The following is a 27,075-nucleotide window of genomic DNA, read 5'->3' as shown; positions in this document are numbered from 1 at the left end:
ATTGGGTAATTCACGATATTTATTGTATCCTGTACCACGTAAAAATAATTTTAATCATTATAATAATAATTAAACCGTAACCCGAGTTCATCGGTTACCATCATCGTTTTTTGTTCTTCTGTTTTTTGTTCCGAGAATCGGCGGCGTTCGGCGACGACGGGACTGGTGGTTGCTGCTGTTGGAGCGGTTCTTGCAGCCCCGTGACGGTCACCTTGGGCACGGTCAACGGTCTGAGCAACGACTTGACCATGGGCCTGGCGCGCGTGTGCACCGGCAACGCGGGGCTGCTTGCGCACAGGGCCGCGCCGGTGAGCTGCGACACCAGCGAATACTGGCTGGCGGTGCCGCTGCTCGAGTCAGGATTGGACGACGTGCGGAACGCCCGCTTCAGTTTCGACTTGATCGAGCGGTGGTGCTGCGTGGCCGCACGCTGGAGCGTGGCCACCGCGGACGCGGCCGGCGGCTGCATCAGCCGGCCGTTGATCAGCATGTGCGGCCCCAGCTCCGGGTCGCTGCCCCACCGGCCGTACGACGTCGTCCGTTCCAGCAGTCGGTTGCGCGCCAGTTTCTCGATCGCGTCCGCGCAATTGTACCGGCCGCAGAATCTGGCCCACTGTTCGGCCCGCAGGCCCCGACCGGTGTCCCGCATGGTGGGCGAAGCGCCTGCAAGATAAATAAACGTCAAGCGGGCTTATATACTATATAGCTCTTGTCACAATAGTTATTACTTATTATATTTATCATAAATAGACAAGGACAAGCCCTTTTTATAAAAACACACAAAGTAAAACTTAAAGATAATAATATATACAAAATAATATTAACAACAAACAATAGAAAAAATAGGTAATGACCATATTATTCAAGGTGAAAAAAAAAATAAAAAAATAATGCACTTAAACGTATGCCAAAAATTGTGAAAATTATATGGATAGTAAATAATTTAAGAAATATATTCATATCAGGAAATTCTCAAAAATAATATTTTGAAAAAAGTTGTTACGTTCTAAATTAATTTACTCAAAAAACAATTGATGATTAAAAAAATTCTAAAAAATAAACTACTTGACTTAGATAAACGTTATTTTAATCAGATTAACAAATTGGCTATTTTAACTTTTCCAAAAACATAAAAAAAAATTTATTTTTAGTATTAAAAAATAAAAATATATTTTGTATGTTATACGTGTGTAATTTGTTAGACGCAAGTGACTATTAATTATATTAAAAAAAAAAAAAATATTAATAGTTACACCCTGTATACACAGTACACCCATGATAGTTGGTACCTACTTTAGGTATTAGGTACACTACCTACATTATTTCAGATCAACCTTTTAAAAGTAAGACGACTTTATCAAATATTTTATTATTTATTAAAGTTAGCGTCGGTATCTATTATAGGTCACTGCACGCTTACAATGAACTTTTATAATATATAGTATGTATTATGTAGGTAATGAATACGACGATAATATTCTCCTTTCAGTGGCTTTCACAATGATAATTTTATGCGCATTAGTAAACTTTAACTATACACTGGTATATAGAACTTGGTGGTAACTGGTATATCCTACATTATACAATATATATGTAACATTATTTTTAAAACAACTAACAATACAGAATACATTCTTAACCGTCCGTCGATTATACCGGGAGCAGGTTATTATTAGGTAGGGTGATTCTTTTCGAAATATTCGAATTGATTCCGAAACGTTTTAATTCGTTTCCGTGTTTTTCAAAGGGTATATACGAATTGGTTCCTGAATCATGTAAGAATTTAAATTTTCCTTCCCATTTCGTACGGACAATTAAATAGGTACAACGTTCTTCATAGGTTGTTCAAAAAAGTGTAAAAAAAAATATTCGGCATCAATTATTTCAACATTATTTTAATTTTAAAGATTATCTATTTTTTTTCTTAAAATACCTTCTTTTTTTTTTCACAATTTTAATACTTGGCTTTTAATATTTATTAGTACTTACCTAGGTAGATACATTTCAAGCCATATTATACTGTAATAATTGTGATAAAAATAATTCTAATAATTAATTTAGCATAATATTTTGAAATTCTTAGTCACTAAGACTTAGTGAATATTTTCTTATTTTTGAGTGCATATTCCATGAGTTTAGTGCAATAAACTCACAGCTCTGATAATTTATTTATATTTTTGTAAACGTTATCGAAATATTATAAAAGATAAAAGTGTTAACGTCATATTTATACTGTATAAGAACGACGCAAATAAATAAAACTATAATCTACTCAAATGATACTACTAAAATATTTACATTGGTAATTGATAACATTTTTTATAAAAAAAAAACATAAGCTGCTGTTGTACCTACACAACACAGACAGAAGATAACAACATTTAGATGCCGAATATAATTTTAGTTTTTAGTTTTTAAATAAAATAAAAAGATCCGCATTTGTTTAATGTTTTAAAAAAAAGTTTATTAAGTGAGTAATACTATTAATAGGTCATCCGAAATACTAATAGGCAATTATTAATGAGTGTTGCAATTATTAATACTTAATAATATTACCCAGTTATCAATATATTATGTATTTTTTAAATTAGGTATATATTTAGAATTTAGTAATACTTAACAATTTTTGAACCCGAACGGCCTATCCCCAAAAATAATTTAGCCTGCAGCTTGTGAACTGACGTAGTTATATTTTATTTTTTACTTACGCCTAAGGCCTAACCGTCGTTTTGTGGACTTAATGAAATTTAAAATACGCGTGATTGTATCGTTAACCAATAGGCAATAAGTAATAATAGGTAAAAGTAATATCAAAATAAAATACCATAAATGTAAATAGGAAAAATATCTAACATACCTTACACTTAACAGTAAAATAGAAGTTCTGAATAGAATTTCTAAAATAAAAAAATATATAGGATGCGCAATGTCGTTGTCAGACAAACTAATCTATATAATGTTTACTTTTGTAGAGAGTTTAAAAACCACAATGTAATTATTAGTACATGGGAAACCGTTAAGAAAATTAGATCTGGATTTGGGAAATACTTTGAAATCGAATGATTACAGACTTCTGTTAGAGCCCAATTAGTTCAATTCAGTTACCAGGGGACCTTATCTGAATAATTATAGGCTATGAAAAAAACCTCTAATACTCTTAAACTAATTCCCTTTTAACGGATATGCGGATATACAAGTCTAATATTTCCATTATACTGACTCATAAACAAGATGTTGGTGATTTATTTTTAAAGTATACCCAACAAAATCTGAAAATCTGTTCTGGAAACTTTCCAATAATCTATTTTCACCTAATAAAATTGTAGACCAAACCACTGCGGAGTCATAATCTTGAACCGATCGAATTAAAGTTGAATAAAATAAACAAGCAGACAACGAGTGGAATAATAATTATTTATAAGCGTAGTACTGCTAATACCTAGTTAATAAGCAACACTTTGCCGACCCCATAATATAATAATGAACTAGGTTACCTATAAATAATGGAACATAACGTTCCCGGTGTTGTAAATTAATTTACGGAAGTGATGAAATTTTACATAATAGTATACAGTTACTCATAAATAAGACCTATATTTTATCAAAATATTCAATTTCAGAAAATTCAGTTTGAGTATTAGATACTGTCAAAAAACTCTTTCTAAATCAATTCAAACAGAGTTTATTGAACTATCCAATATATTTATTTTGAAACTCAATGCATAATATTAACATAAACATTTACGATTTACATATTGGCTATTAAATTAAATATAAGTTATAATGTACGTAGACTATTTATATGTATGGTTATTTAACCATATTATAGACTATAACACCATAAAAAAGTAGGTAAACTATAACGATAAACAGTTACAATATTGAATTATACCAATAATATATTGGAACTCCTTTAACTTCTTTTAGATTCTGAGCGAAGCGATGAATGTATTGATTTTACAATGATGTGTGTTTTTTTAATTTTTTTTTGTGTCTGTCATCACCTTTTAGGACAGTAAAAGTGCTTGGATTTTCTTCAATAATAATTTTAATATCACTTTTACGAAAAAATTTTTTTTTTGTTTTAAAATACATTTTTATTTTATATTCTGAGCGGAGCGATGAATGTATTGATTTTACAATGTGTGTTTTTTTTTATTTCTGTGTCTGTCATCACCTTTTAGGACAGTAAAAATGCTTAGATTTTCTTCAATGGTATCTTTTCTGATAGGAAAGTGAATCTAGTTGGTACTTTGTGGGTCAAAAGTAAACATTTCCCAGTAGTTTTCAAAAGTATGAACATTTAATGCAAGGTTCCTGATATATTGTTACAATAGCAGTTGAAAAATATTAAAAATACATAGGCACAATTTTTTTTTATAAGCATTTAAAGTTCAAATTTTGACAAAATGTATTAAATTTAAAATTTAATAATTATTTTGTAGTTAAAAATTTATAAAATGTTCAACTTTTATAGCTAAGGATTGAAAATTTAAAACAAGGGTCCACGTAATTAGGTTATATATAAATTACTTTATTACTTTACAATTTTTTTAGTTTTTTTTTCTACAAATATCAATAAATTTTTATTTGTTGGGTAAAAAAGCGTGAAAATTTAATATAAGGCTCCTGATATATCGTTCTAATAGCAGTTGAAAAATATTAAAAATACATAGGCACAGTTTTTTTTTTATAAGGATTTAAAGTTCAAATTGTATCAAAATATATCAAATTTAAAATTTAATAATTATTTTGTAGTAAGGATTGAAAATTTAAAACAAGGCTCCACGTAAATAGGTTATATATAAATTACTTTATTCACAATAATATCATCAAATATACTTGGTAAAATCATAGGCTGACTGACCGTTTTCGCTCAGAATCGTTTTTCTTATACAATGATATTATATCATTGAATTCAAATTTAACACCATCCATTACAGTGACCCACTTGTAACCTACTGTACAGCAGAGCGACATCCACTTATCCACCTTTTTATAATTGTATTTTTTTGTTAGTGAATTCGGTGTTCGTAATTTGTAACTTTTGATCACGTTGCCCAAATGTCAAAACGCAAAGTAGGTAAATAAAGCAATATAATAACATCATTATCTAGAAAGCTGGGACTTAGAGATGCACTAAGCCACTAATGCATCCACTAAATATCGTCAAGATTAGTGTCAGACAGATATCCTTGAAATTGAGAAAACGTGTTTCGTGTCAGACTATAGAGCAAATATAACACACTAAATTAATTTGAACGTTGGAATTTTTTATAATTTGAATTATAAATTTTATTACATCGAATAAGTAAGGTTGGGCATTAACGAATTAAAGTGTTAAAGTTAAGTTAAAAAGTTAAAATAAAATTAACTTTTTAACTTAACTGTTACTTTTGGCTTTTCATTAACTTAACTGTTACCTTACTAAATTTATTTTTTAATTAACGTGAAATTAACGAATTAGTTTTTCATTTTAAGAAGTAGGCAGGTAAGTAAGTTAATTTATTTTGTTTTTAATTTTATTATATTTCACTATTTCCGACTATTTCGTTTTCATGTCAAAAAATATTTATCGTGAATTGTTTTAATTTAAACATTTATATCATTGGAATTTAACTTATATGGAAATACTGTATAAAGTATAAACACTATAGTCTATAATTTAGTTTTGGGTTGGAAAACAATTAAGTACGCCAGCGTTGAGAAAACAAATAAACTTTTTTTATCTTAATAAAAAGTTAATAAAAAGTGTGTATTAACTTTTAACTTAACTGAGTTAACTTATAGTTAAATTAACTTTTAACTTTTAACTTTTTGTTATTGGTGCATATTAACTTAACTTAACTGAGTTAAAAAAAATCATTAACTTGCCCAGCCTTGCCAATAAGACATTCTAAAAAAAATTTTTAGTTAAAAACTGGTACTAACCTGGAACTATTAAATTTATACATTTTATTATAATTATTTTTAAAACATAATTTAATTAATTAGTTTTAAGTTTTAACCTTTATTAATATAAAATAAAACTAAGTAGGTACCTACCAATTAGGGCGCCGCGAAAACATAATTCAAAGACGCATTCACAAAGCCTTAATCATCCTTTCGGCCTAGAATACGGTTCAATAATTTATTCTGGAGTCAAAAGACAGTTCTAAAAACACAAGACCAAAATTCACAATGCAAGTTTTAGAATGGCTATTGAAGCTTTTAGAAGTAGCCCAATTGACAGCATTATTAACTTATGTCACTAGAAAAAAAAGACAAAAATATACTTAGAATAAATCAATAGACAGCTCAGTAGGTACAATGGAAATTGTGCATCTAGCCTTACAAAAAAAACAAATATCAACATTAAAAACTTAATAAACAAAGTTTTTCTGATCAAATCCCAAAATACATACCAAATCAATTAATTCACTTAAATTTAATAGGGAATTTAAAAATAAATAAATCTGGCAACGTACAAATACATCTTTCATTTTTTTTTCTTCGAAGACAAAGACTCTCGCCCTCACTAATTGATATGCTTCCAAAAACACCGCCAGAACTAGAATTGTCATAATATAATGACAACAATCAAATATCAAATAAACATTCCAATATCAAAAATATAGTTGTACCGCAGAATACTTTTTTTGAAATATTTTTATTTTATTAGCTTCTAATCAAAAGTTATTATAACTCAACAGTTAATTGGGCGTGCCTACAAAATAAGTATATAATTAATATTATTTATATGTATAATTATGCAATAGACTATAGTATATAGTAATAATAGTAATAAGACAAAATTTAACTATTTACATTTTAAGATATACCTACCTATACCTACCTAACAATATAAATTGATAAGTTGTCATATACATTAAACATGTCCTATTGACCTATACCTACGGCTATGCTGTTATATAATATTTTACGCATTTATATGCATATAGGCATATCTAATACTAAATTAATAGTTAGGTATATAAAGACTAAAGAGTAAAGACGCGGAATACTGGCACTGCTAAAAGCAACCTAACCTAAATTGCTCCCATCATGAGAAAACAATCAATAATTATAAATTCGGACTCTTTAAGTGCATTAGGCATCTTAAAAAAATATATTATGAGAGAAACTCCAGACATTTTTGTTTTTCTCATTCGCCTGGATTTCTGGATACAACAATATCGTCAGAAATAAAAAAAAAACCAGAAAACTGGCAAAAAAACAACTAATACACATACAGAAACGTAGAGCCCACAACATACCCTGATAGAAAAACCTTATATATATATAAGTATACAACCTAACCTAAAAAAATCAATGACAATAAATGGAAATACATTACACAGCACAAACGATAAGTTGAGATAAGTTAAGCCGTTCGACACCCCTCGGAATCATGGTTTTGCTTTTTCCAGGCGTACTCAAACTATTATTAATAGACTAAGAAACTGGATAAGAACAACCATTACCTAGGCGATTTCTGTGGCCTTCTTGTTTCAGCTCAACACCTACAACCGTCAAGTTAAAACTTTGTTTTTTATAACATTGATACATTCGATGGACAACTTCACATTACAATATTAGTGTTCTAAATAATAATAATAGTAAATATATTGTATATATTTTAATATACATAATCCAACCTATAATTCTTTAAAAATGTATTTTAAAAAAATCATTGGAAATAAATGAGCTGGCACACAGCCATATAGTTATTATACATACTCACGATAAATGTTATTTAAATCTGGGTACTATTTTACAGTCAATTTATATAATATAGGAAGGGGATTTTAATATCCAATAGCATTTAAAACACCCTCAATAATTCTCAGAGTGTAATATTAACCGATACATATACCTAACTTAAAATGTACAACTAAATCAATACTAAATTATTATTTTCCAATTATTATATAACATTTAAACAATTATTATGAGTAGGTAATAAATTATAAAATATATAGATACCAAGATACAAAAGATATTTCTTTAAAATATCATTATTATTTTGGATACTATTTCTACACTATGAAATTCAATGAATCAACATGCGGTGTCATTAAGTATAAAGTATAACAGAAGATGGGATAACCTATTAACTATTATGTATTGAATAAGTATTAAGTTTATACCTGCGTACAGTAGAAATTTCGCGCATTTCGTGCGCCCTTGTAGAGCAGCCTTCATTAGTGGTGTGAAGCCCAAACAGTTTCTGGCATCAATCTCTAGTTTTAGACAGTTGTTCAATAACAGGCACACAATTTCGGATTGACCTAAAAGTAAATGTTGTTCATTTCGGAGATAGTGTCGAAAATAATTTAAAAATATTGGACGTTGGATAAAAAGAAAATGTAAGTACCTAATCAAAATGCAACAAATTTGGTAGATACTTATCAACATTAATGATTATATTAATAGGTATATAAAAAAAAAGGTTGATGAAAATATTTTAAAAAATATGTTTAGGATAGGTAATTATCTTGAAAGTATTTAATTATTTTCATAGTATTATGAAATTAGTAATTACTATAAACTTAATTGAACATAACATTAATTAATGTAGCCAAACTGCCAAAATAATAATAACCATTTACTCTAATTTTACATTTTAAATTATAAATAGTCCACTAGTATATCTACTCAGTATACTTCCTCTTTTTCTTTTCATTCAAATAATTCAAAAAAAAATGATGGTTTACAAACAAACTTGAAAAAACACTGTTCAAACTATAACTACATATTATTATACTAACCTGCTTGCGATGCAAAATGTAATGGTGTGTTGTCCTCATTGTCCGGTTTGTTATAATCCAAGTCCGGTACTCTAAATATCTCTTCGACTATTTCGACGCTGCCACTCGATGACACGTAGCTCAACAACGTCTGTAAAAACAGTAATGCATACTCTTATCAAACAAAAGTATGTAAACATTATAAATTTCAGATATAAACTTTATTAATCATAAGATGCATTTCCAATAATTTGACGACCGATCACAAATATTATCAAACAATAATTATATTAATATTACTTATAAACAGGTATAGTGAGTAACAAACAAATATAGGTACCTAATAGATATTTATTTGTAACTTTGTAAGCATTATTATTATTATTATTATTAATATTTAGTACTGATCGTTTACACGACTGAGCGTTGTACATATTACTACACTACTTTTTTCAAATTTAAATTGCTATAAATATTAAAATAATATTCAATATTCGATATATTTTATAGATTTTAATAATTTATTAATACGATATAAATATTTTTACTAGAGATTAAAAACTATAAAGATATTAGAAAAGTTAAAAACAAAAATAATTTTGTTGTTTTTTCAACAATTCAAATACTAACAGATAGAAATCAGTGTAATAAGTTAAATGGATCCCTGGACTTATATATTTTTAATATTATTACAATTTACGGTGGTAGAAGGGTGCCTTAAAAGTTTTGTGGCAACTTTTTTTAAGATCGAAAGTGTCTTCCACTCTTCCAGTTACTTTTTTTTTGTAGTTATAGGTAGGTACCAACAAAGATAAAAATTTATAGCATTACGTTTGCCTACATAATTCCCTGTTTTATATTGCCTAAAGACGACATATAACATTTTTCAGTTTTACATTTAATCTTTCACATAACATACCTATAATTGCCATACCAACCAAAAAATAAATAACTAATATTTATTATTAATTAAATACTTAAAACTCACTATATTATTTAAAAACAGTTATACATAAAGTTGTATATTTTATCTTCCACATTATTTATTTTATTTTTAAATATTTTAAATTACAGATATTAAATTATGTCACATGGTGAAGTACACAGGGATGTCTGAAGTACTTTGGTTGGTTTTACAACGTTTTGAAGTTTAATATTATTATACTTATCACTTATTTCTATCGTTATTTAATTTCAATCTATAAAGATGCCGAATAAAACGTTTTAGTTGTTTAGCGTTTCTTCAAGTGCTTTTCAATTTATGAGTAAATAAAACAACATCCATAAAATTACATAAAAATATACATTTTCTCATACGTCATAATAAATACTTAACACTCGACCAAAAAATATTATTATTTTTTTTAATAGTTAAGTCAATAAAAGTTAGGAAAATAAATAGTATTATTTTTTAATTACCAATAACAAATTTAAGTAGGTACATTTAAGTACCTACTTTTATACGAGTACAAGCTTGTAGACTTCTTAGTTCTTATGCGTAAAACCTCCATTCAATAATATTAGATTACATTATATTTAGAATATTTATTATCAAATGTCATGAGGTAATTCAATATTTATTTAAAGTATCACATTTATTTTTTCCTTCTTAAAAAATGACAAAAATGACCTACGCCTTAGTTTTTTAGTAGGGAGTTATTAGTTATTATTTAATATATAATTTTATATCATACTATGCATCAAACATTTAAAAATTTAAAAAATTTTCTTTCTATTGTTGTAACTTATTTAGGTACTCATATATGGAAATGGATATTAGGTAATATATTATTCTAACTATGTTTCATTTTTTTTACTATCATTTATTTGGTATACATTTTAAAATAATTATTTTTGTGGTAGTACATACTCGACCTGTAGAATCAGTGTCATTGATATTATTTCTAAAAAAATCTTCATCATGGCTTGTCAAAATATTAACAACTGATTCCAACTCCATGTCTCTAGCAGCTTTTAACATCTGCTTAACACATTCGGCTGGGTCATCGGTATTTACACGTGATAATTCTGGTGGCGTTCGCACTCGTGGATCTGGTATTTCTGGTGTCATCTCTGAAACAGTATTCCAAAATAAACTGTTACAAATTGAATAGGAAAACCAAATCGTAACACATGATCTCGTAGAAACTGCATCGAAATGCAATTTCATAAACTAAAATAAATTTTAAAGATGACTGATGATTGTTCGATTTTTGGTAATAAAAAAGTAACTCTGTAGAAAATAGCAAGTATCTGGTGAGTGGAGAATTATATTACACAGATAAAGTTTTCATATTAGTATATTATGCTTTGTTTTAAATTGGAGTTTTATTAGATTATACAATCTTTCAGTTTCTTATTACAATTAGTTTAGTGGTGAAAATTGTGAAAGTATACAACAATTAAAAGTGATGACACGGATTGTGTTAGATAATGATATTAATCGTAAGGTGGGTATAGGTATCCAGGTAGGTATATTAATTAATATATTATGAATTTTTCTGTACATCAATACCATGTAAATTGAAATAATAAAGATAATAACCAAATTCTAAACAAATAATTTCGTGTTGTGAATTTAGGCATTTAGCTACCTACCTATAACATTTTTTACATGATAGATAATAATAACAAAATAATTATTTTCTATTGTATTTTATTATTATTTTCATTGTTGTATACATAGAATATAGAAAACATAATTTTGTAAAAGAACTACCTACTATTTAAACTGAAGAATTAACTTTAAATTACATTACAATATGTATAAAAATTACCTAAATTTATTAATTATAATATGTATGTACCTAATAGATTTTTATATTTAAAATCATATTTTTAGAAAATATTTCCTTGACAAAATTATAAAAAAAAATTTGGTATAGCAATATTTACCTTTGACAGTGCTGTTTTCGCATACAGTGATTTCATGAAATTTCTTTTGAACGTCGTGTATGCTCTCTGAGAGCTTCTTATCGTATAAGTCAAACGTTAAAGATTTTCTGCCTGCATCTAAGCTACATTCGTCTGCTGAGTACCGCCTTCCACCCAAAAAAAAATAAATAAATAAATACATACATGAATAATTATATTATTAATATTTTATTATTTTTAATAATTAATGCGTATATAGTGTATATAGTGTCTATAAACAAATGTACCATATGAATGGGTTATGGTCGGTGTTTTAACATGAAATAACGCGAGGTTTGACAGACTATTTTGTTATAATATTCGTATGTATGTGTGTGTGCGCGTATGTGTGTGTCTAATTATAATGTTCGTGGACTCCTACTGTCTACAATATAATATAACAGTCTATACCGGTGGCGCACACGTCGGGCTAACAATATCACTACATAACAGAAGCATCCGAGTCACAACAGACTTCCGAAAGCTACTCACGTCACATACGCGTCAACCTCTGTACAAGGTCGATACAAGTCAGTAGTCATATATCAAGGGCGTTTAAAAAAAAAAAATGATGAGACTACTACTACCTGATTTAGGTGTTGATGAATATAAAACGTTTTAATTGTGGGCATATTAATAGATAGTTCGGTAGGTTTATGCTTGTCTGTCCACGCTCCACCCTGATCGAACAATATTTTATAACATGTACCAATGACGCAGATAAATAATTTTTTTTTATAATTTTAGGTAGGTATCCAATTTTTGAAGGCATAACGTAGGTGTAGACATATAGATACTATATTTAATATTATCTGTATAATGCGTAGTTAGGTAGGTACACTGTATAAAACATTTACTTAAGGAACAAAAAAATGCGTCATCTATATTATTCCATAGTGATATTTATTTATTTTTTATTGAAAATACCACTCGTTTATATTTATGAAAATATGTGTATACAAAATAAAAATTATAAATTGGTGCGTATTTTTTTCTATACGTAAATTAGATAAATTAATAACAGTGAAATAAGTTGAGGTGGTTAAACCTTATTAATTATTATATGTAAATCTAAATTATTATAAATCTATTGAATATTCAAAAATATTTAATATGTTATGGTTAATTTTTATATCTATAATAACTAACCTGTGACTTAAATAATCGTCAAGGCCGTCATCATTGTAATCGTTTGGAAATGACCCCCGACTAAATGTATTATTTTGATCTGCTAAAGCATGTCTTGGCGTACCACGTCTATGATACGTAGCAGTAGAAGAAGTCCCAGTTGAAGATTTTAAAGTCTGAAAATTTTAAAAATATATAAATAATTTTATGATTCTATAAAATGTACAATGAGTAATGAGTATTATACTGTATATAAGGACACAGATGACAGATGTATCTACCTATTTGCATTTGACTGCGACAACTTATTACTTTGTTGCCAAGTTATAAATCCATTATTAGAAATAACTGAAATAAGTATAGGTTTGTATCATTTTAGATTATGAGCGAAGCGATGGATGTATTGATTTTACAGTGATGAATGTTTTATTTTTTTATTTCTTGTGTCTGTGTACACGATAAGTTTACCTAATCGAAATAATGCTTCGGTTTTCAACTTCAGTATCTTGTTTGTTGGGAAAGTGAATCTAGTTGGCGCATTGGTCAACATTTAAAATTACCGGTAGTTTTCAAAAGCGCCGAGAAAAACAAAAAAAAATTAAGGTAACACGGGAATTTTTACGCAAAATCGGTTTTTGACAAAATCTATTTTGGTTTTTGGAGTAACTCTAAAACAAATGATCGTAGATAGGTACACGACATTTTCACTGAATGTTTATATTCACATTTTCCATACACGATACAATTTTAAAAATATTTTGACTTGTTTTGAGCTGTTTAAGCTATTCTCGATCTTCATTTTTTTTAGTTTTTTTTTTATAAATGTCAATAAAATTTTATTTGTTGGGCCAAAAAGCGTGAAAGTTTAATACAAGGCTTCTGATACAATAGCAGTTGAATTATATTAAAATTACATAGGCACTGTTTTTTTTATAAGCATTCGAATTCGATTTTTAACAACATTTATTAAATCTAAAATTTAAAAATGATTTTGTAGTTAAAAATGTATAAAATCTTCAACTTTTATAGCTAAGAATTGAAAATTTAAAACAAGGTTCCACGAAAGTAGGTTGTTCTGTAACCAAAAAATCTCAAAATATAAAAATACAGTTTTTTTTTTATAGTTTTTGTATGTTTAAATTTGCACGAAATCACATATTAAATAACCAAGAATAACGATTTCAGTTATTTTGTTGTATTCTTATAATATTAGGTAATTCAACTTACCAACAACAGTATTAATAATAAGTAATAACAATATAAATATAATATAAAATATCCACACTGACAAACCGTCTTCGCTCAGAATCGTTTTTCGTATACAATGATATCATTGAATTCAAATTTAAACCATCCATTATACAGTGACCCACTTGTACCCTACTGTGAAACAGAACAACATCTACTTACCCACCTTTATATTTTAGATCCTGAATACAATGATGTGTGTTTTTTCATTTATTTATTTATTTTTATTTTTGTTTCTGTCATTACTGTTTGGGGGCAGTAAAACTGCTTAGATTTTTTTCAACAGTATCTTGTTCGATGGGAAAGTGAATCCAGTTGGTGTATTCGGGAGGTAAAAAATTTCGGGAAAAACAAAACAAAAATTAAGGAAAAACAGTAATTTTTACGTAAAATTGGTTTTTGACAAAATCGATTTTGGTTTTTGGTGTAACTCAAAAAAATGACCAAAATGAGTCTTGATCATAACACCGTGTTTTAACAGAAGATCGTTAAAGTTTAACAGTAACAAAGTAAAAGTTCTTATTCAGAGTTCCATTTTACACTAGTCACCAATTACCAATATCATACAGTATACGTATTAACGTATATTACTATAGTTTTAAAATAAATATAATAGTTTATTTTTTTACTATACAACTGTAGGTACTAAAATACTATATTTCTCTTAACAAATAGATCTCGATCAAAATACCGGATTATAATAATCAACTATTTAATACAGGATATTATAGAAAACTACGATAAAGATATTTGTATCTGTTGACTAAAAGTTCACGTCGAAAAAAAATTAACAAATGTATATATATATCGTCTGCGACCTTTACTTCTAATTCTGTATTATATTTCCTACGCATTTAAGAAGTATATATTATGTTCACACGTTTCGGTTTAACCATAAACACTATTTTCTAAATCGATTTAAGCATAGCACTAAACTTTTTGAACTTTTTAATGTTTATATTATTTTGAATTGAGAATAGAACGCAATACTTCATTCTAAAGTTATGTTAAACTAAGTTTGAAGACGAGACGTTGTATTATTCTGAATAATTTAAGATGTCAACCTACTATTCTTTAAATATTTTATGTCTTCACCCTTCAGTAGAGGTTTTTTATATTCTTTATATTTTTTACTCATAAATGTTCGATCTATAACAGAATATATTTTTATTTATAATTTTTAAGAATTGCAATTTTATCAACATTAAAATATTTTAGTATTATAATACATTTATTAGTTTATTACAGTAGAATGTTAAGTAAATATTTACAGATCGTATAACCTTTTTAAGCATGATAATTATATAACTATTTCAGATTTCTTGATTTAATTTAGGTAGGTTACATACTTGGCTGCCTATATTATGCATTAGGTACTTATAATATTTAAGCTTGTGTTAACATAAAGATTATATTATATTAAAAAGTCATAATGTCGTATACTCATATCATATTGATTTATGATATGCATTCAGTTTTCATCTTACAAAAGAACAACGCTGCGGATTCTGAATGAAAAATTTGATTAGTTTAAAAACTCCTTCTATTCGATAAAATTATTGTTTATAAATTATTTAAATAAAAAAATATGAATAAATAACAATATAGAAAAATCTAATATTACAAACATTTATTAGATATTCGTGAAAATATCTTATAAATATACAAATATATTTTTATAATAACGATGAAATATATCATTTTTATTTGGTATTGAAAGCCTAAAACTTCTTTCTATATTTACATAATACTTCGCTAATTCCATTAAAATCGTTACAGTAAACTTTCATCGCAGTGGTGTTATTTTATTCAAGGCTTATAGGTCAATCATGATTGACGCGAATCGATTTATATATAAACCCAGGAGAAGGGGAAGGAAGCATAGAGAAGGAAGGTAGAAGTTTCAGGCATAATAGGATAATGAACATTTCGACACTGCCATATGGTATGACAGCGACAGTTTATGGTGGTATTTAACTTCACTGAAGGTCAAAAACTAAACTTTTATTTACAAAGTACATAAAACAATACTTAAATTACATACTTCTTTAATTTATTTATTATCTAGTTATTTCATACCTACATTTTTAAGCAAAAACATTTAACTTATAACATATGAACATTTTTTTAGATATATATATATTTTTTACAACTAAAGGCAGTTAAGAGCATTGTCGCTTATTTGATGTCCATTTCTGAACTCAGGTTTCAATAATAAATATAAATATTAAATTACAAACATTTGTTGAGCATATATTTATAAGAAAATGTTTTACTCATTGTTCTTAATATTTTTTTTTGATAAATATAGTATTACCTATATATTTTAATATTTATCTATTATATAATATAGTAAAATTATATATATAATTGTATATTTGTATCACTTTATTAGATACAATTACATCATGAAATTCCAATGTAATTTTATGTGAAATATTGAAAATTAAAACTAATAACAAAATAGATGTTAGGTATAATACATTTTATTTTTAGGTTTATAAATTTTAAATTGTAATTTACAATTTACATTTTATTATATGATGTAACATTCATTATTCATACGAGTTGAATGGGAGGTGTTCCATTTTGGGCGACACTTATTATTTCAGAAAACACTGTCGTTTTTGAAAATATTTCTTTTACGTGATTTTAAGTCGTCACAAAATAACATTTTTGGAAAAAAAATTATATTATACCTATTTTTTAACGTTATATTTTTTTAATTTTTACTCTTTTGAACTTATTTAATATAAATTATATTATTTAAAAACATATTATTTTAAATTATTATCGAAATCCGATGTTCAACCTTTAAAAATGTGTAGCTTGATGTAGTTTTTTTCTATAACCACAATTTAGGGTATAGAAGTACTACAAAAGTTTCGAATAGCCATATCTATCGATCGTAAATCGAGTCTAGTTACTCAAATAGGTCATTTTACGATTTTCTCAGTAACTTTCAAACACGTACTAAGAAGAATCAACTAAAAACTATAGTAGTTATAATATTGAAACAATTTTAACATTGTGGTTTTAACAAAACTATGAAAATAATGATTTTCAAATGTGAATTGTGATAATTACTAAAATTACTTTAAAATTTAAAATTATTATTACATTAATATATTATACCTATATTCTAATTCGTTTCACTTACTTTGTAATTTGGTATTTTGGTGACAAAAACAATATTTTACTTGAACATTTAATAATTATTAGTACAAAATTGTTAAATAATGTAGGATATTTTTATCAAAGGTATGCGATTCTAACCTAACCCCCGTGGCCCCGTATTTTACTTTAATACTTAGTACATTTATCCAAATTCTGATTTTTTGAAGTATAAAATACGTATACAATTGAGGCCATATTAAATACTTAGAAAATTTATAAAATTTAAGAGTGGGTAATACATATCTTTAAATAAAAATCACTCTTTCATACTGTAAATCGTTAGTCCGATGAATTTTATGAAAATTTGCATGTACCATCTAAATCGAGATTCGTACTTTGTGTAGGTTAGGTTCATGGTAATGGGCTTAGAAGATATGGGGGTTATGATTATTTGAACATTTTAGTAATTTATATTAATCTGGGTATCATAAAAACTTGATCCAATATTATATATTTTTATAACTCAGAAACTACTCGTTAAAATGTTAACTTAAATATATCAAAATATTCAAAACAATCATCTATTTAATAATTTTTAGTAAAAAAATGTTGGTTGTCATTTGAAAAAAGTTTGTATACTCCGCAGTCCACTGAAAAATCAACAAAAATCTAAATAATTAAAAATATGGTCCTTGAGTATACTTAAAATTTCTAAAAATCAGAATTGTTTATCTTACTATTTTACTAAAAAAATTGGAGGTGAGAACAATGTTTGTTGAATCACCCTGTATTGTTCAAGCGATGATCATAGAACTATGAAATATATATATATATCTATTGTTTAGGCATGTTTCATATTCAAACATTACATTATTAATTTACAAAATGTACTACTGAGTGGTTTTACTCATTATTATAATTTATTGTTATATATAAATGGTTATACAATGGTTAGTAACTAATATTCTCGTTAGGGTAGTATTTTCTAGTTCATACAGTTAAGTAATTGAAATCTAATTTGTAAATCGATTGTTGGAATATTCCAGATCTATCAGTACATTTAATGATGTGTGTTTATATTCATTAATCATTAATAATATTTTCCAATGTACATGTGTTGAATTATATTTCAGTTTATCGTAAAATTAATGATGATACCTATCCAAACTACCTATATATAGTACCTATTTTATCTTGTTTACGTGTTCAAAATCTTTAAAGTTGCTTAACATTTATCCATTTTTGATAGTTAATTATGTAGTGAGTAAAATTATGATTTATTAGAAGGAAAGTATAACTTTGTTGATTTTAGTAACATATTTTGATTTATAACCATTTAAGTCAAATTAATAAAAAGTTATGATAAAAATGTAAAGTACCAACTTACTGATGCTATACTTTATACATTTTTGCTCTCACGTGCAAAAAATCAAACTTAAGTATTTAATATATTTAAATAATACAATCAAATAAAAAATTGTAATACTTATGTATATAAGTGTAGCGTCATTGGGAAAAATTTTAAGAATTAGGTGGCTAAACAAAAAAAATTACAGAATACATTTTAATCAATAATATTTTTTATCTATATGCACTTGTATTATTATTAAACTATTAATACATGATCAGTCACATATGTTTTACTAGGTTACAAACGTATAAGTTTAAATATGAATAATTTTTTTAAAATATCCAAGCAACATATTATAAAATAACTTGCAGTTAGATATTTACGACATGTTTCTTCTTCTATTTAGGTCAATAAACAACTCGCAGAAAAATCATTCGGAGTTAAATTTGTTGTTTTTACAGAGGTCATGGCAGGATAATTTTTTATCCGACCCCAGGGAATCGTTTTCGATGGAGGACACCCGAAGCGCTTGATGATAAATCCGGGGATAGAAGACGAAAACACCAGATACCCAAAGGGCACATAAAGTCGTAAATAGACCTTTGGGGAGAGAGGGGGGTACGAAAAAGGTCACATGTTATTTGACATTTTCATCCATACAAGTCGAACTATTTTTTATTTTTATTTTTTTTAAAAATTACTAGTATAGGCACATCGCACATACACCATTTTGTGTACTATTATATAAAGCATATATTACATACAATAAACAAAATGAATAACTATGTCAATAATAATAAGTCAATTTTACATATACATATGAGTTATACACTATATTTAATATGTATACCTATGATAGATAAAATGTAAATATCCAGTTGCCAATAGGTATAATTCCCCCGACTACCCGAGTACGCATTATTTGTAAAATTTAAATATATATTTATGTACAAATTGTTTTTTGCTTGAATATAATAGATTAAGATTTATTACAATTTTATAAGCATATTATAATAATATAACTTATACGGGTTTAAATAGTTTCAAGTTTCCAGTTTGTACAAAATGTTTACAGTTTATTACACAGTTCCGGGATATTATACTATGTAAATTTCATTTTGTTTTTTAAAAAATGTTTTATATAATTTGGATACATTTTGGAAAAAAATAAAGATTTTAAATATCAACAGCTAATAGGGTTTTAATGTGTGGTGTAGTGACACCAGAGTACCAAACATTGCAGTCTTCACTCTGCTTAAGTCAATACGTAAAATAATATCCCTTCAATAATCAATATTTATAAATTAACAATTTTTAGAAAATCGTTTTGCTTTAAAATATTAAATTAAAATCACGTAGGTATAAATTGCCACAAAAAAAAATGGAAATCTTATTATAGGCTAAGTGAAATGCTCTACTTAAATAATTCAATCTGTAAAAGCATAAACATTTTATAATGACATGATTTATGCCAGTCAAAACCCCGATGTAAATCTATAATACTTACTATGCACAATATCTCAAATATATTGTAATATACATCAGAATATGAAAAATAAATTATTGTCTGTAGTAGCGTAGTCTATGCAGACGTGCAGTGAACAGTATCGCACATCATAATATTTTCATGGTAAATTATTTAACAATGTTAATTCTCTTCTAATAATCATTTAAAACAAAGACATATAAACAAAATCACACAACAAATAGAAAATACAAGGTACTATTTGTCCTTCACTTTGTATTAATTTGATTTATCATTATTCATCCCTACACACGATCTAAATGCTAAACTAGTTAATGTTTACCAAAATCCCAACCGACTACCGTGTACAATTTATATATATATATATTTAAATATTGTTGTCAATCATTTTGATACTGTCAAACGAAATACAAACGGTATATAATATTATGTATGGTATTAATCATTATATTATGTATAATACTATGCTATATAATATTATAATAATATTTATTATTGGACATTTCACAAAGCTATTAAATTGCATTTAAAATGAAAGCTCAGACGATGGCAACGTTTTAAATATTGGCGCCATATTGATTGTAAGTTGTAACCCGATTAACTATCCAGTAGTTATCTGTACGACTAATGAATAATAATTATATTATATTTTGTCAAAATATATTTCAACGAGTGCGTATATTTAAGTACCTACTTATAAGTTTAAACTAAATGGGTGCCTAATAAGACTCTTGACGTGCCAATTTTAAAGAGTAGATATTCAATAATCATATTATTTTTAAGGGGCCTGCTCGTGTGTCTTTAATAAGGGACAATATTTAGGCAATATGAAATTTCGTTGCCGCCGCCCGTGGCATTTGTGTTAGTCGTCAATGATGATTAGTGTGAATGTTACAAATGCGAGAACCTAACCTAACCGGGCTATCTACGCACGCACTGCATGTGCGCACATGTCAACGTCACCGCCGACCAAAAATAATAAATGCTTGATTTTTTGCAGGAAAACCTCTCACGCACCGTTGATTCATTTTTTTTTCGTTAGAAAGAATATAATTTTTTACAGTGCGCGTTGGACTTTAATTTTTAATTTGGTTGTTTAAAACAAACATAATAAAAATAACAAAATCTTGTGAAAATTGGTCATATTCAAAATCGTATTATATGGTTTAGAAATAGAATTTTTAAAATCCAAGTCCAATGCACCCTGTAAAAAGTGTTTCTCTTTAAAAAACAAAAATTATCGAAATCTAATATTTATGAATACAATTCATTAGGTACATACTATAGTTCATATACCTACAGATGTTTTTTTTTTATGTAAAATAAATATCTGTACCAAAAACATTACGAACAAGACAAATAGACAATATAGATATAGCAAGATACAATCAAATTTCATTTAAAAAATGTATTGCCGGAAATTGCGTAGGTTTACCTACTGCAAATATTGAGTTTACTACTCAATGTTGTCTAAATATTATCTGTATGATTTAAAAATAAGGATATAACTGTTAATACTCACATCTTTTGTTCTATAAAGATGATCCGTGGCGCTGTTGAACGGGATTTTCGTATTAAAATGAACGGTTGCAGATGTCCTTCGTCCGGTATCGGACGACCGACCTGAAATGAATTAATAAACTAAATAAGTATAATATACTATAAGGTCGTCGGTCAGATTAGAGGAACAATCACGATCATGAGAAATTATCCACCCTTGAGCTAAATGTATACATATCAACATATTATGTACATCAAATTTTAAATTAAGAAGCTATTATATGTATTTTCAGCCAAAAGTGCACTATTGTCTGTTCATAATAAATGTAGGTACCTACTTTAACTTATCCGCGTATAATATTAAAACTTAAAAAGTTATTTTCATAAATTTTAATCAGCTAGGAGTCAGAACTTAATGCACTAGTGAAATATTATGTGCATAGACATTTGTTAAAAACCATCAAAATACGTAGTGTGTTATATAGTGTGTATACCAATGTATTAAAAAGTAAATATTTTGATAAAAATATTATGTTCAACTTAGTAGGTGGCTTATATTTCAAATAATTGTAATTTTTTTAAACTTGAAATGTATATTATTTATTCAACCACAATGAAGATAGCCAAGATAGGTGTGCATAGTTTAAATGTAAGTATTGTAGTACTTATTAATTATTATTATTTATTACGTTTAAAAAGTTTGGGTTTGAATAATTGTCTTTTAGAATGAGTTTTAACCCAAAGATAAAATAAGATTTATTATATTTTATAACTTATATATTAAAAAAAAATCTAGATAACTAGATTACTTATTACTACGTAGGTAATTAGTTATACTTTAGCTTATACTAAAAAGTATACTTTGCGTCATTAAGTGTCCGAGATTATGTAAATTATGAATATTATATATTTTATACAACAGTATAATAGTACAACATGAATAATGAATATAAGAAATTCATATTATTATTTTTTTTTTAATCAGCTTTGAATCTATATTATAAATAATTAATTAGGTATGATGCGTTGTATTTTACAGTTACAAAAACAAATATTATTATGAATAATTAGTTTGTAATTTCAGAGAAATCACTTCAATTTTATATTAAAATTATAGGAAATAGTAATACAATAAACGTACATTGACTTCAAAGTTTTTAAATTAACTTTTATACTTTAATAATAATTGTATAGCAAGTATAAACACTAAAAATGTAATTATGAAGAAAGGTTATTATTAAGTTTCTATATACCTATGACTTTTTATTATATTTTTATAATTATAAATTCTGGTATTATAGAACCTTAAATTAATATTATTCATGAAATTGTGTTAATCATGTTGTTCAGTTGTTCTATACTTGTATAAACATATTTAAAATATATGATGTTCTCAATGTATTCATTTTTTGATCATCTAACAGAATATTAATTAATATTAGATACTTACTCTCTTCATTTTTAAAATCGTTAAAATTAAAATAATAATTAATTTAAACAGATAAATAAAAAATTGTATAAGTATACATGTTATGAAACTATTATTAAAGTATTTGTATTTATTTATTTTACATATATAAAGATATTGTGCCGATTTTCAACTCTTTTTAACACTCATACATTTCAATTTTTAAGCCTATTAAATAAATGTACAAATAATTGATAAAAAAAATCTAATATTATAATTTAATGTACTGTGTCATATAATTTTAATTTGTATTAAAGCAGACCATGAACTATGACAATATACGTTGAAGAAGGATTATACCTATTTATGGTTATATCTACATCATTGAAAACTCTAGAGTAGAGGTATTAGCATTTACAGCTACCTATATAGGTACAGTAATAATAACGGCTTTTCTATAATGAACGTTAATTTAGTGAACTTCAAACAATCAAAAATCATAATACAAATATACGTATATTTATACTCGTATAATTATTATGACAGCGAATAGCTAATAATATTAAACTCTTTTGAAGCCAGCGAAATATATTCTGATTCAGAATAACCTAATTAAATTTGAAAGGACTGATAAAATAACTTATATAAATCCATCTGAGTATCGTTAAAAGAATTTCCTATATAGAGGATTTTGTTTTTGCTCGAGTCGGCATAAAAGAGTTTTGAAGTTGACATTTTAACCCCCCCCCCCCCCCTTACATCACCATTAATTATTTCTTAGTACAAGCATGGAGTATAATTTAGTCTAAAAATTGTTTGAAAATGATACTATGAAGTGCATACAAACTACACAATTACACAATTATCATTAAGTATTTTACAAATATAATGTGCAACTAATTTTAATTTAAAATAACTATAAATTCAATAAAATATAAATTGTACATATATGTTGAGATGTTCTAAAAATAACGTATTTATATGTTTGCTCTGTTCGTTTGTTGTTGTTTTATTATTTTAAAAAGATTTTTAAATTAAAAATGTACATAATTAATTGAATGACATTTGAAAAGCAGTAAAAAAAAATAGCTAATTAAATAAGTACTTTTTTTAGTATATTTTCTTATTACTCAATCTTACAAAATAAATTGTTGTTAATAAAAAAAAGATACATAAATTAAATTATTTTACAAAACATACTCGTATGATACAAATTAGAATTTTTTATATTTAAAACGTATACTTGTGTTCTTTATCTATGTATTAATTCAAAAGGTCATTCAATAAGAAATATTTTTAAGGGCGGATTTTATACATAAAGGTGTTATAAACTTATAAACATATTATATGCTGACATGCTGTCAAACAAATTTAAATTTAAGAACAAAAACAAATACTTTGTAATGATATTGTATACACGGCCAATGAATTAAGATATAAAATATTTTTCTTTTTTCAAACAACTTGCCTCAGGTAAAATATAGAGATATAATTCACAACGTAGATATAACTATTTAGGATAGACTATACCTACTACGTGCATAATGCCGCCTGGTATAATATTTTCTTGGCATTTTTTCATTATTGTTTCGTTATCTAAGGTAGTTTTCAACATTTTTCATGAAGACACCCCATCTTAAATCTAAATAACACTTGAAAAAATAACGAAAAATATAAACCTATGTAAATTATAGATGTACATAGTTTTACCATTTTATTAAAAAAAAACATTTGTAAAAAGTGGGTAAGTGGAAGTCAAAAACCAATTTTACGTAAAAACCCCGTTTTTCCTTTTTTTTTTTTGTTTTTGCCGGCGCTAGTGTTAACTATTTCAAATCTTAACCTCTAGAATGCACCAACTAGATTCACATTACCATCGAACAAGATACTGAAAATCGAAGCATTATTATGACTACCTATCGTGTACACAGACACAAATAAAAAACACAAATAAAAATAAAGACACAAATAAAAATAAAAAAATACACATCATTGTAAAATCAGTACATTCATCGGAGCCGCTCCGAATCTAAAATAAAAATATATATCTATTCATTCAAAATAAATGAGTACTTACTTTAATAGTAATATAAAAAATAAAATTGAACAAAACAAAATGTTCACTCTCGCGTTAAAATTCTGGTGGCCTATCCATTCTTATATTATCTATAGTAGTACGTGACACGCCGGTTTAAAACCAACGATCCATTCGGTAAACATGGAAAGTTATTGTCTGTACTTAATATTTACAAAAGCGGTTCGACTAGGTATACCCATTCATTTTTTTCAACACCTAATCAAAATGTTTTCTAACTGCAGAAATTCAAAAGCGAATACTGAAATATTATGGTCTACATTTCATACCTAGTGTTTATTCATGTTTGTACGTTGTACCTAATTTAGTTTGATATAATGTTGACAAATGCGACGATCCGGCATCACAAGTGGTTAATTGAAACACGTCTTCCTCATGCGAAATGATTACGGCAATTCAACGACTTAATAGTTGGTACTCACTACTCAGATAAGCAAATAGGTTATGGCAAGTAAGTTTGATTTTTAATTAATTATTAATTTCTATTGCAGATCAGGTTCGATATTGTAACCCCATTTTTAGCAGGAAAAAATAAAGTCTTGGTTTGAAAAACAAATTTACTTTTAAACATTTACTGTCTATTTATTATTTTAGTTTAAGTCATATAGAACCGAATGGGGGAGCTGGGAATGGTTTTATAATTATTAATTATCTATGTGTTCTTTTTAGTCGCTTTTGTTTTCTAATATACATTTCTTGAATTTAAATGTAAATAGTATATATACATACTATACGTCTATACATATGCTGTATCATCTACCCTGTTATTAAATCACAAACATTTATTTTGTAATAGAAATAGTAACATACAAGTTAAAACATTTTGGTCAAAATATAATATATAGTTGGTGTCATTCCGTCATAATATACAATATGGTACATGGTGCATGCGGAAAAATATCAAACATAAAAAAAACACTATGATTTTATGAAATATAAGTATATTTACAAGTTTACAGTGTAATTCAATAATTGTATCAATATAAATATGGGAACTACTATAGCTATTAATTTTTGAAAAAAAAAATTAAATTTCTTGAACAAAACAGATAACTTATAATTAGTGCAATTAATTTTTATATTATAATTTATAAAGTTGAAGCAATTAAAATTGTTTGTATCCAGGTTCCAGAAAACTATTCTGAGAAAATCACGGTCAACCTTTTTTCGGGTTTTGGTCGTATACAACATTTCAAAAATGCAGGACTTTCTAAAGTACCATATGTGTTAGAATTCCAATTTATAGAAATGGCTATGCGGGAACTACGTGAAACTTTGAAGTACTTTTACTGAACACAAACACTGTATTCCCAAAACAAAACACATCATTATAATGTTACACCATGCAATACCTCACTTTGTTCATTGTTCAGAATTAAAAAGTTAAGAACTTTAATTAAATACAAATAAAAAACATAAATTTGAATTTATAAAACCTAAACTAGATACTTTTGATTATTCATCACTTTGTTTATTTATATATTTAATAAATGTACTTAATTAGGCACCACAAATATTTATTCTTTAATTTTTATACTAAAATCACTCTAAAATCATGATTTTATATTAATAAAGTAATATATTTTAAAACAACCAAAAAAGTATTAGCTAGACGTCGTGTAACTGAACATTCCAGAGAAAAACGAAGACAAATTCAGAATACATTGTGATTCATATACAGTTGTGATTGATTAGCGAATAATGATTTTTTTTATTATTATTATTATTGGTAAAATAAAATAAGAAACAGCTATCAAAAAATATAGGTAGCTATACTTACATGGGTTTGGAGTAACCGTGTGAAGCTTATAGGCAGTAAACCCGTACATGTTGAAGGATTCAATGTCTATCAACACCGTTCACGTTTTATGAAATCGCATTATTTTTTTATCGCAACGATTATTGATATGATTTGTTTAAAATATTATTTTTTAAAAGTTTGAAACTGTTAAATTTAAATAAAACTATATGGTATTTTTTTTCTCGTTTTAAAACTGGTACGCGTATTTCGTAATTCACATCATAATAATATATATAATCTAGTGGTACCGAGTACCGCGATTGTATACCGGCGTCGGCGGTGGTAGCGCGGTGTCTGGG

General features: G+C 26.7%; 1 protein-coding gene across 1 annotated transcript; it reads right to left on the bottom strand.

Annotated features, from left to right (window-relative positions):
• Positions 1-27,075, bottom strand: LOC132949943 (poly [ADP-ribose] polymerase tankyrase-1-like). The gene is made up of 8 exons (XM_061021071.1): positions 26,756-27,075; positions 21,495-21,595; positions 12,792-12,946; positions 11,625-11,770; positions 10,600-10,802; positions 8,751-8,880; positions 8,130-8,270; positions 1-663 (listed from the first exon to the last, which is right to left on the bottom strand). Exons 1-8 carry the CDS (start codon positions 26,802-26,804, stop codon positions 101-103), a joined length of 1,488 nt encoding a protein of 495 aa, XP_060877054.1. The 5' UTR covers positions 26,805-27,075; the 3' UTR covers positions 1-100.

This window comes from Metopolophium dirhodum, chromosome 8, assembly GCF_019925205.1.
Source record: "Metopolophium dirhodum isolate CAU chromosome 8, ASM1992520v1, whole genome shotgun sequence".
Lineage (NCBI taxonomy): Eukaryota > Metazoa > Arthropoda > Insecta > Hemiptera > Aphididae > Metopolophium > Metopolophium dirhodum.
The sequence above is the reverse complement of the archived record's forward strand: the minus strand, read 5'-3'. Positions and strand labels throughout refer to the sequence as shown.

Bases quoted from the DNA above. Each gene is read 5' to 3' on its own strand.
- LOC132949943 (XM_061021071.1), bottom strand. From the start codon at position 26,804: ATGTACGGGTTTACTGCCTATAAGCTTCACACGGTTACTCCAAACCCA. The intron at 21,596-26,755 runs GTAAGTATAGCT...AATTCATTTCAG, and splicing joins CACGGTTACTCCAAACCCAT to GTCGGTCGTCCGATACCGGA. The intron at 8,881-10,599 runs GTATGTACTACC...CTGTTTTTACAG, and splicing joins ACACTGATTCTACAGGTCGA to ACGTTGTTGAGCTACGTGTC.